This window comes from Megalobrama amblycephala, linkage group LG16 (assembly GCF_018812025.1).
Source record: "Megalobrama amblycephala isolate DHTTF-2021 linkage group LG16, ASM1881202v1, whole genome shotgun sequence".
Lineage (NCBI taxonomy): Eukaryota > Metazoa > Chordata > Actinopteri > Cypriniformes > Xenocyprididae > Megalobrama > Megalobrama amblycephala.
This window is the reverse complement of record NC_063059.1, coordinates 36928098-36939957: the sequence shown is the minus strand read 5'-3', so window position 1 is coordinate 36939957 and position 11860 is coordinate 36928098. Positions and strand designations below refer to the sequence as shown.

General features: G+C 35.9%; 2 protein-coding genes across 5 annotated transcripts in view; one reads left to right on the top strand and one right to left on the bottom strand.

The window, feature by feature from the left end:
- Positions 1–11860, top strand: part of LOC125249057 (oocyte zinc finger protein XlCOF15-like) — a 95478-nt gene that overhangs the window by 39271 nt on the left and 44347 nt on the right. The window lies entirely within an intron of this gene.
- clstn2b (calsyntenin 2b) overlaps positions 1–11860 on the bottom strand; it is a 91629-nt gene that overhangs the window by 39141 nt on the left and 40628 nt on the right. For both annotated transcript variants that reach the window (XM_048161247.1, XM_048161248.1), the window contains exon 8: positions 9267–9388. In XM_048161247.1, the coding sequence (XP_048017204.1) occupies positions 9267–9388 (122 nt within the window). The remainder of the gene's footprint in view (positions 1–9266; positions 9389–11860) is intronic.

The window sequence follows — 11860 nt, the reverse complement described above, 5'->3', positions numbered from 1 at the left end:
TCACAGATGGTAGAGTTCATGCTGCTAGATTGGATCGTTTTTATATTTCTCGCGATTCAAGAAATCGAGTGGGTAATGTTAATATTATTCCAAATATAATTTCAGATCACAAAATGATAACAATGGACTTTGTCATGTTGAAAGAAAGTAAAAGGAGTTTGTATTGGTATTTTAATAATAAGCTTTTACAAGATAATGTTTTTTGTGAGAATTTTAAATTGTTTTGGGAAATATGGCGAAAGCAAAAAGGAAATTATAGTGATATTAAACAATGGTGGGACATTGGAAAAGTGCAAATTAGAGTTTTCTGTCAGCAATATTCATCTTATTCAAAAAGGACATTAAAGATCAGAATACAAGACTTGGAGAATGAGATTTCTGACATAGAAGAAAAAATGATGGCGAGGAATGGACTTCAATTGGAAACTGCCCTTTCTGAGAAAAAGCTTCAGTTGAATAATTTATTGTATGATAAAGTGAAAGCTGCCCTTGTTAGGGCACGTTTTATCCAAAAGAAGGACATTGATGGACCTACAAAATACTTCTTCAATTTAGAACGAAAGAATAATCAAGGAAAATTGATGGTTGGTTTAAAAAAAGATGATGGTGTTGTTACTTATGATTCTTATGAAATGAGAAGAATTGCTGTTGATTTCTACTCTAATTTATATGCCGATAATGTCACAGATTCTAATTGTAGAGATGAATTATTTTCATATCTTAAAAAGTTGACGCCTGAACAACAGGAGGTTATTGATTTACCAGTTACTTTTCAAGAAGTGACAAAAGCTGTACATGATTTATCATCTGAGAAAGCTCCAGGTCTTGATGGGTTTCCATCTGAATTTTATAAACAATTCTGGAATGTGATTGGAAAAGATTATTTTGAAATGCTTTTAAGTTCAATACAGACTGGGTCTTTACCTAAGAGTTGTAACAGGGCAGTGTTGTCTTTGTTACCGAAGAAAGGTGATTTGTATTGTTTGAAGAATTGGAGACCTGTTGCATTAATGTGTATAGATTATAAAATCTTTTCGAAATGTATTGCCAATAGATTAAATAATTATATGAGTGTATTAATCATGAAAGAACAATCATATTGTGTAAAGGGGCGATGTATTAAAGATAACCTTTTTTTAATGAGAGATGTAATAGATTATGCAATGTACAAGGATTATGATTTGGGTTTAATATCTCTTGATCAAGAGAAGGCGTTCGACAGAGTTGAACATGCTTATTTGTTTGATTTACTTAAGGCTTATGGTTTTGGAAATGGTTTTATCTCATGGGTTAATTTATTGTATAATGAAGCTGAATGTATGGTCAAAATTGATGGTGGATTGAGTGTTCCTATTAAAGTAAAAAGAGGAATAAGGCAAGGGTGCCCTCTTTCAGGGCAACTCTATAGCCTTGTAATTGAACCACTATTGTGTAAATTGAGAGAACAGTTGACAGGTTTACACATTGAGGGGTCAAATATTTTAAATAATGTGAAATTATCCGCTTATGCTGATGACATAACTGTAATAATTAGAAACAGTGAAGATATTAAAATAGTTTTAGAAAATCTTAAATGTTATGGAAGAGCATCATCGGCAAAAATAAATTGGACAAAAAGTGAAGCCTTATGGTGTGGTTCAGAAAGATCTAATGTCCCACAGCTGCCAAATAATGTCACTTGGGGAAAAGATGGTTTTAAGTTTTTAGGAGTGTTTTTAGGTTCTAAGGTTTATAAGGAAAAGAACTGGGAAGGATTACTGGAAAAAGTGCGTCTCCGGTTATCCAATTGGAAATGGTTAATTCCTCAGCTCTCCTACAGGGGAAGGGTCCTGATAGTCAATAATCTTGTTGCCTCAACATTGTGGCATAAAATGGCTGTATTGGACCCCCCTGCTGCTGTCATAAAGGACATTCAGAAATGTCTTGTTGACTTCTTTTGGACCGGTCAGCACTGGCTGAGACCTGCTGTACTCTACCTACCTCTGAATGAAGGGGGGCAAGGATTAATTGATATTGGCTGTAGGATTGCTGCTTTTAGACTACAAGCTGCCCAGAGACTTCTGTATGGGAAAGACGTTAGCTGGGCTCACGTGGCTTGTGGTCTTTTGAGGAGAGGAGGACAACTGGGTTTAGACCGACAATTGTTTTTAATAAATTTAAATGATACTGTATTAGTTGAAATAACTCCTTTTTATAAGTCCGTTCTAAAATCATGGAATGCTTTGAAAGTTGTACGAGAAGAAGGAATTGTAAGAGGATCATGGATTAAAGAAGAACCTCTTCTTTATAATCCTGCTTTACCTATAAACATCTTGAACTCTCATTCAATGCAAGCTGCTATGGTGAAGGCCCAGTTCATAAAAGTTTCTCATCTGTGGACTAAGAGTGAATGGATGTGTTCAAAGGATATGGCAGCAAAGCTTGGCATTAAATCACTTCGTGTTGCTGAAAGATTAAGGACTGAATTCTTATCTGTAATACCATCAACATTTACAGAGTTATTGAAAGACGAGGAAACAAAACCACAATATATTAATGAGATGGTTGAATTTCCAAATTTAGGGGTAAGTGCAGCTGTGGAGACAAGGGCAGGAGATGAAGGAAAGCTGTTGAGTTTTAAAACTCCAGAGCTTAATTTGTTTGCTGATATAGGAAAGAGAGCGATGTATTATACTTGTGTAAAAGTAATGCATTATGAGTCTTTAAAAGATGTTTTAGACTCTAAATGGCAAGGGATAGATGGGTTAGATGGATCACCTAAAGGTAGTTGGAGGACTCTATATAAACGTCCTATTGATAAGAGAACCGGTGATCTACAGTGGCGTATAATACACGGGATAATAGCTACTAATAGACACAGGGCACATATTGATCCAACTGTAAGGGATGAATGTCCTTTTTGTTTTGAACATGAAGATATGTATCATTTATTTTTGCAGTGTGAAAGATTGAAGCCAATGTTTTTATTGTTGGAAGATTGGAGTAAGAATTTGAATTTTGAATTTACTTTAAACGGGTTTATTTATGGCCCGAAGTATAAATATCAAAATAGAAAAACTGATGTCTTAATTAATTTTTTATATGGTCAAGCAAAGTTAGCTATATGGCTAACAAGGAAAGAAAGGATGAATGGGGGTGTTTCTACTGATGTTAACATGACTTTAAAAGGACTGATATCTGCCCGGCTTACTGTTGAGTTCACATACTATAAAATGGTTGGAGATCTTGATGCTTTTAAACAAACTTGGGCTTTGAATGCTGTTTTATGTGATTTAGAAGATGGAAATTTATACATGAATGTATGAGATTTTTTGTATATTGATGTAAATTTATGTATTTTGTAAATACTGTTTTATTGGTAATGTTATAATTGTTAAAATAAAGAAAAACTAAAAGTCAAAGTCTCTCTCTCTCTCTCTCTCTCTCGAGTGCATGCTGGGAGTGAGTGGGCGGAGTGGCAGCCGTTTGTGGCTGTGTGTGAGCGTCTGAGTGAGTTGCAGCGTGTTTGAGTGAGTTATTACTTTTTTCCTTTTCCTTTGCTTGTTTAGTTTAGTGTAGATTTGTTTGTCGCCGATTTTATCACCTAAGGGTGGTAAAAATGGGGACAAATTCAGATGGTTGTGCTTCTTTAACCGCTCAACATGGGTGTAAATGTTTACCTGATGAATCCATAACAGTTGAAGACTGTCTAATTGCGATTAGCAGTGAAGTTGGTGCTCGGAATATTGTGTCTGCATCAAGGATGAATAGAGCGGTTGTTGTTTTTTTGAGAGAAGTATCTCTGGTTCAGCATTTAGTTGAATTTGGTTTATCCGTTAGAGATACGTTTCTACCAGTTTTGCCGCTATCGAATCCTTCTAAGAAAGTTATCCTTTCGAATGTGCCTCCATTCATTACTAATGATTCACTCGAGCGTTTGTTGGGACGCTATGGTAAACTAGTGGGCCCGATTAAAAAGATCCCTTTAGGATTAAAAAATCCAGAACTCAAACATGTGATGTCGTTTAGACGTCAAACTTTCATGATCCTGAATGCTGAATTTCAATCCTTGAATACTTCAGCAAAAACTACTTTGCTGGGTAAAGAGTATACTATTTATATCAGTACTGAATCAATGAAGTGTTTTACTTGTGGGAAGTATGGTCATACAAAATTGGCATGCTCAATGAATAATGAGGCTAATATTAATGTGACTGAACCTAATCCTTCCATGGAACAATTGCCTTCTGCTCTAGTAAGTAATGAAGGCGGAAAAAACAGTGATGGTAATGTTCAAGAAAATGAAGCATCTCTCCCTAAAGATGGTGAGAGTGCTAACGAACTTGTAATGGACAAGCATTTTGATGATACGGTAACGGTACATACTTCCGTGAATACCGTTGTAAGCGTAAGTGATGCAGTGCGTGATGGAGTGGAGAGCGCTGACGTAAATCCCAGCGAAATTTGTGAATTGGAGCGAACTGTAGTGAGTGTTGAGAACGTGAAGCCTGGCGGTGAGCTAATAGATTCGCAAGCATCGGAACTTGATTTGTCACAGGGTGATGCAGGAATGTTGATAGAAGGAATTGAAGTTCAGTCTATGGATTCTGACAGTGATACCTCTGATATTGCAGAAAGTCTTGGTAATACAAATTCTCAGGGAGGCTCTGCAGAGAGTTGTCTCAATCCTAAATTGAAACATCCTTATTATACAGTTCGTCAAATAAATGAATTTCTTGACAATACTTTCAACCAGCGAAGACCAAGACTTGAAAAATACTTCCCAGATTTACAGCTTTTCATTGATTCATGTACATTGGCTATGAGAAAAGCAACATTGGAGGAGCTTGATCAACCTAAGCGATACAGGCTCAAAAAACACATGAGCATTGTTAAAAAAAAGATTAAAGGCTTGTTTTAAGGAAATAATTTTGGGGTCATGATTATCAGTATATTTTTTTGGGTGTTTGGATACCCTAGTATTATTTTTCTAATGACATTTATAAATATTGGATCCTTTAACATCAATGGATGTCGGGACACAACAAAGAGACTTGCTCTCTTTAATTATCTAAATTTAAAGGGGGCGGATATTATTTTGCTCCAAGAGACTCATTCAAACTTACAGAATCAGACACAGTGGAATTGTGATTGGAAGGGAAGTGTTTTAATGAGTCACGGGACTAATGTTAGTGCTGGTGTTGCTATACTTTTTTCTCCACGTGTCTTTAATCAACCAGTTATGTTTGACATAATACCTGGTCGACTTTTAAGAGCAGATGTTATGGTTGGACAAATAAGTTTTTCTTTTTTTAATATATATGCTCCAAATTCTGGACAAGAGCGTAAGATATTTTTTAAAAAATTGTCTGATGCTTTGTCACAGTGTCCACAGGATAATGTTGTGGTAGTAGGAGGTGATTTTAACTGCACTGTAAATCCTGACTTAGATAGAAATCATGATGAACCTCACTTAGGTTCTGCAGAAGTTCTAAAAAATGTTATTGGTTATCATGATTTTGTTGATTTATGGAGAGATAGTTTTCCTGGGGTTAAACAGTATACGTGGTTAAAAACGAACTCAAATGCTTTGTCTGGAGCGAGACTTGATCGGTTTTATGTTGCTAAGTGTAATAGTGGTAGGTTTTATAATAGTTTAATAGTACCATCTTTTTTATCTGACCACCACTATATTTCCGTGTCTGTTTCTGTCCTGTCTGCTAAAGCCTATAAGTCACACTGGCACTTTAATAACAGATTATTACAGGATCACTCTTTTATTCACTCTTTTAACCTTTTCTGGCAATCATGGAGAGAGGAGAGATGTAGTTTTCCTTCAATACGTCAGTGGTGGGACATGGGCAAAGTGCATATTAAGTTGTTCTGTCAACAATATACTGCCCATAATACCAGAACTCTCAAAGAAAAAATGAAGTCACTAGAAGAAGATATTCTGAGACAAAGTAGCCATGGTGATTCAGCTGATTCTATTGAGAGAAACAAATTTCTTTTAAAGACGTTGTTGGAGGAACAAGGGAAAACAGCTCTCTTAAAGACCAGATATTCTCAACTAAATGAAATGGATGTTCCCACTGCATTCTTCTTTGGCCTTGAGAAAAAATCAAGAGAACAGAAGTGTTTTCATAAATTGAATTTACCACAAGGTGGAGTGACAACTGATCAGCAGGAAATCCGTACTCATGCTCTTTCCTTTTATGAAGAACTCTACTGTGCTGAATCATGTGACAGAACAGCAGCAGAACATCTTTTGTGTGATCTACCACATTTATCAGAAGAAGATCGACAAACCCTTGATAATCCTATATCTTTTGCTGAACTTTCTCTGGCTGTCCAGGAATTGAGCTATGGGAAGTCGCCTGGTTTAGATGGCCTTTCAGCAGAATTTTATCGTACTTTTTGGAATTTGATTGGGGAGGACTTGTACGCAGTCTTTCTGGAAAGTTTTAGTCAAGAGAAACTTCCACTGAGCTGTCGGAGGGCAGTCGTAACATTGATTCCAAAAAAAGGAGATCTTGGGTTTCTTAAAAACTGGCGACCTGTTTCATTGATCTGTGTTGATTTTAAAATATTATCTAAAGCAATAACTAATAGACTGAAAAAATATATGACAAGTATAATCCACGAAGATCAATCTTTTTGTGTCCCGAAACGTACAATTTTTGATAACCTTTTTCTTATAAGAGACATTATTACGGTTGCACAAAGACACAAACTGGATATTGGATTCCTTTCCTTGGATCAGGAAAAAGCTTTCGATAGGGTGGACCACTATTATTTATTCAAGACCCTGGAAGCTTTTGGTTTTGGAACACATTTTATTTCTCTTGTTAAGTTACTGTATAATGATGTTTACAGCATGCTACGAATTAACGGGTCTTTAACTAGACCTTTTCCAGTGACCAGGGGAATAAGGCAAGGATGTCCTCTGTCTGGTCTTCTGTACTCTATTTCCATTGAACCTCTGTTGATCATGCTGAGGAAACAGCTGTGCGGTATTGGTGTACCAGGTTCCCCTGAAGTAACCCCAGTGAAACTTACAGCTTACGCAGATGATGTTACAGTTATAATTAAGAATACTGATGATGTAACTAAACTTATTTCTTGTTTGAATAAGTTTCAGAAAGCCACATCTGCTCGTATTAACTGGGACAAGTGTGTATCCTTGTTGTTGGGAGACTGGGAGGATATAGGACCTCCTCGATTGCCACAACAGTGTAAATGGGATCAGATTGGTTTTAAAGTACTTGGTGTTTTTTTTGGGACAGCCCAATATACTGAAAAGAATTGGGAGGGATTAGCAAATCGGGTGATCGGTAGATTACAGAAATGGCGATGGCTTCTCCCACAGCTTTCTTTTAGAGGGAGGTGCTTGATTATTAATAATTTGGCAGCCTCAATGCTATGGCATAGAGTTACTGTTTTAAATCCTCCTAAGGATATGCTTACTACAATTCAAAAAGCTTTTGTGGATTTTTTTTGGAACGGTCACCATTGGCTTATTCCTGGAATACTGTACCTTCCTGTGGCAGAGGGAGGACAAGGATTAATACATATAGAGTCAAAAATATTAGCATTGAGATTACAAACATTGCAGAGGCTTTTGTATTGTTCTGCTCATGTACGATGGGTTTCATTTGGTTTATCTATATTAACAGATCTAGGTGGAATAGGCCTTGATAAACAGCTGTTTTTAATGGAAAAGCCATTTGAGGAAAAAGCAAACTGTTTAATTTCTAATTTTTATACGTCAGTAATTAAATCATGGAAATATTTAAGTTTTTCAAGAACAGAAGATTTGCACTATGGGGTTTCAGAACCTTTGTTTTTTAACCCCTTTATAAAGTTACCATCTAATTTGTCTTGTTTTATTCCACATTTTTTAAAGGCTGGTGTAAGTAAAATAATGGATTTGATTGATTTGACACAAGGTCAGTGGCGAACTGTACAATCAATTGCTGCACAGGTTAAATTAAAATCTTTGAGAACTGTGGATAGGGTAATTCAGTGTATTAAGGATGCTTTTCCCCCTACATTAATGTGTTCTATAAATTCAGACTTGGAAAATGGTTTTACACCTCAGGATTTTCCTGATTTGAAGGTGACATTTAAATATAGAAGAGATGTTGACATTATAAATCAGAATACATTGTTAAAGGGATATGGGGATTTGGTTTTTCATAATGTGGTGAAGAAAACTCTTTATTATATTTGTGTTAAATCTGTGCATGTTGGACAATTGCAAGGAAGAACCGATACTAAATGGAGGGCTAAGATCTCTATTTGTGAAGGAGTATGTCCATCATGGAGAGTTTTATATAAACCTCCTGTCTCTAAGCGTTGTGGAGATCTTCAGTGGAGAGTGCTCCATGGTGCTATAGCCTCAAATAGTTTAGTTTCAAAATTTACTGAGACGGTCTTATTATGTCCATTCTGTAACGCTCATGATACTGTTTATCACATGTTTTTTGAATGTTCAAGACTTGCTCCTTTATTTGAAATACTGGAAAAATTGATCATAAAACTAGGATTTTCATATAACAATATTTTGTTTATTTTGGGATATCGATATAGAAGATCATGGCAACAACAGTGTGTTCTAGCAAATTTTTTAATTGGCCAAGCTAAGCTAGCCATTTTGAAATCCCACCAGTGTAAAAATGCAGGAAAGACTGTTGACATGGTAGCTATGTTTAAGGCTTTAGTAGAATCCCGAGTGATGATTGAGTACACATACTATCAATATACTGATAATGTTGTTTTTTTTGAATGGAGATGGTGTGTGAGAGAGGCACTGGTGTTTGTAAGTGAATATGAAAATTTAGTTTTTAATTGGTAAAATGAGTTTTATTTGTATTAAATTGTTTGTATATGTATGTTATGTTTAACCCTTAGATTGTTTTGAATAAAAGGGTGTTAAACGTCTCTGTCTGTCTATCTATCTATCTATCTATCTATCTATCTATCTATCTATCTATCTATCTATCTATCTATCTATTTATCTATCTATCTGTCTATCTATCTGTCTGTCTGTCTGTCTATCTGTCTGTCTGTCTGTCTGTCTATCTATCTATCTATCTATCTATCTATCTATCTATCTATCTATCTATCTATCTATCTATCTGTCTGTCTGTCTGTCTGTCTGTATCTATTGTTCCATCCATCCATTAAAATTTATATTAGCTAAACATGCATGAAGAATGCTTATGTTCTGTATTCATCTGAAGATCGGCTGAAATGAAATTCCTACTGTGAAACATCTTTCATACCTGCTCTAATTTCCAGTGGAATTCTGCCGGTCTGAAGGAGTCGGTCTGTGTGTAGTCTGTCCTCAGCAGGAACACCAGCCTGCAGTTATGCACATACAGAGAGTAATGGTGTCGGTTCATCTCTGAGAGACAGAGAAAGTGATAGAGATAGAGAGAGACAAAGAGGGCACAGACAGGTCAGGAGACAGACAGAGAATACAATTACCTCTTGACATATAAGATAATATCTCTAAATTGAACCTGAGAGAAAAGAAACGGCACCATTTGGTGTGTGTTTATCTATATAGAGATCCTGGCAGGAGAGGATAGTGAACTTAACAGGGTTTGAAGTAGCGCTCCAGTCGTCCAATACAAATTAAATTCTGATCTTAACTGTTTCCTCTTCGAACCTGCTGAAAAGACCAGCGTGAACCTCCAAGCTTATCCTCCTGACTGCTTTTTCAGTGCTGGTTTGGTGCTAGTATAGCTAGTAGACTAGCAAAGTTTTTCTAGTAAAGGCTGACCATGGAAGCTTTCTAGAAAAATGCTCTTTTTCATGCTATTAAAGGATTAGTCCACTTTCAAATAAAATTTTCCTGATAATTTACTCACCCCCATGTCATCCAATATGTCCATGTCCTTCTTTCTACAGTTGAAAAGAAATGAAGGTTTTTGATGAAAACATTCCAGGATTATTCTCCTTATAGTGGACTTCAATGGCCTCCAGATGGTTGAAGGTCAAAATTACAGTTTCAGTGCAGCTTCAAAGAGCTTTAAATGATCCCAGACGAGGAATAAGGGTCTTATCTAACGAAACGATCGGTCATGTTTGAAAAAAAAAAAAGTAAATGTATATGCTTTATATAAACAAATGATCGCCTTCCAAGTGGTTCCGCCAAAACCACACTTTCGTATTCTTCAAACAGTTTACGCTGTGTGTCCTACGCTTTCCCTATTCTACTTACAGAACGAATGCTGTGCCAGTTACATTTTTTCTGTAAGTAGAATAGGGACATACAGCGTAAGCTTTTTGAAGAATACGCAAAGTGAAAGCACTCAAAAAGGTGATCATTTGTTTATATAAAGCATATACATTTACATTGTTTTTTTTTTTCCGAAAATGACCAATCGTTTCTCTAGATAAGACCCTTATTCCTCGTCTGGTATCGTTTAAAGCACTTTGAAGCTGCACTGAAACTGTAATTTTGACCTTCAACCATCTGGAGTCCATTGAAGTCCACTATAAGGAGAAAAATCCTGGAATGTTTTCATCAAAAACCTTAATTTCTTTTCGACTGAAGAAAGAAAGACATGAACATCTTGGATGACATGGGGGTGAGTAAATTATCAGGAACATTTTATTTGAAAGTGGACAAATCCTTTAAAAAGGTTATGAAGTAATTTGCCATTATTATGTGGTATTTAAATGTCAGTTCTGTCTCAGATGTTTCTTCTAAAATTCATTTGGACTATTAGAAATATACACAAATGACTTAATGGATAAAAAAAGTAAATGCATAAATAAATAATTTGTTAAATGGACGATCAAAACCAAGAAAAGTCCCGTTAACTTTCAGTGAGGGGGTCAAGACTTTTGTAGAATTAGATTTATAGGCCCGGTTTCAAAGACGGACTTAGCCTGAGCCAGGATTAGGCCTTAGTTCAATTAGGATATTTAAGTATCTTTTATAAATGTACACTAGAAAAAACATTACTGGAGACAAAACAATGACACTGATATATTTTAAAATGTGTCAGTACAAGTTAATTTCAGTTAAAACAGCTCAATCACGCATTTTAGTCTAGGACTAGCTTAAAGGGTTAGTTCACCCAAAAATGAAAATTCTGTCATTTATTACTTACCCTCATGCCGTTCCACACCAGTAAGACCTTCGTTAATCTTCAGAACACAAATTAAGATATTTTAGTTGAAATCCGATGGCTCCGTGAGGCCTCCATAGGGAGCAATGGACACTTCCTCTCTCAAGATCCATAAAGGTACTAAAAACATATTTAAATCGGTTCATGTGAGTACAGTGGTTCAATATTAATATTATAAAGCGACGAGAATATTTTTGGAGTGCCAAAAAAAAACTAAATAATGACTTATTTAGCGATGGCTGATTTCAAAACACTGCTTCAGGAAGCATCGGATCATAAATGAATCAGTGTGTCGAATCTGCTGTTCGGAGCGCCAAAGTCACGTGATTTCAGCCGTTGGCAGTTTGACACGCGATCCTAATCATGATTCGACACGCTGATTCATTTGTGCTCCGATGCTTCATGAAGCATGTTTTGAAATCGGCCATCACTAAATAAGTCGTTTTTTTGGCGCTCCAAAAATATTCTCGTTGCTTTATAATATTAATATTGAACCACTGTACTCACATGAATCGATTTAAATATGTTTTTAGTATCTTTATGGATCTTGAGAGAGGAAGTGTCCATTGCTCCCTATGGAGGCCTCACAGAGCTATCGGATTTCAACTAAAATATATTAATTTTTGTTCTGAAGATTAACGAAGGTCTTACGGGTGTGGAACGGCATGAGGGTGAGTAATAAATGACACAATTTTCATTTTTGGGTGAACTAACCCTTTAAGTCTTATGTCTGT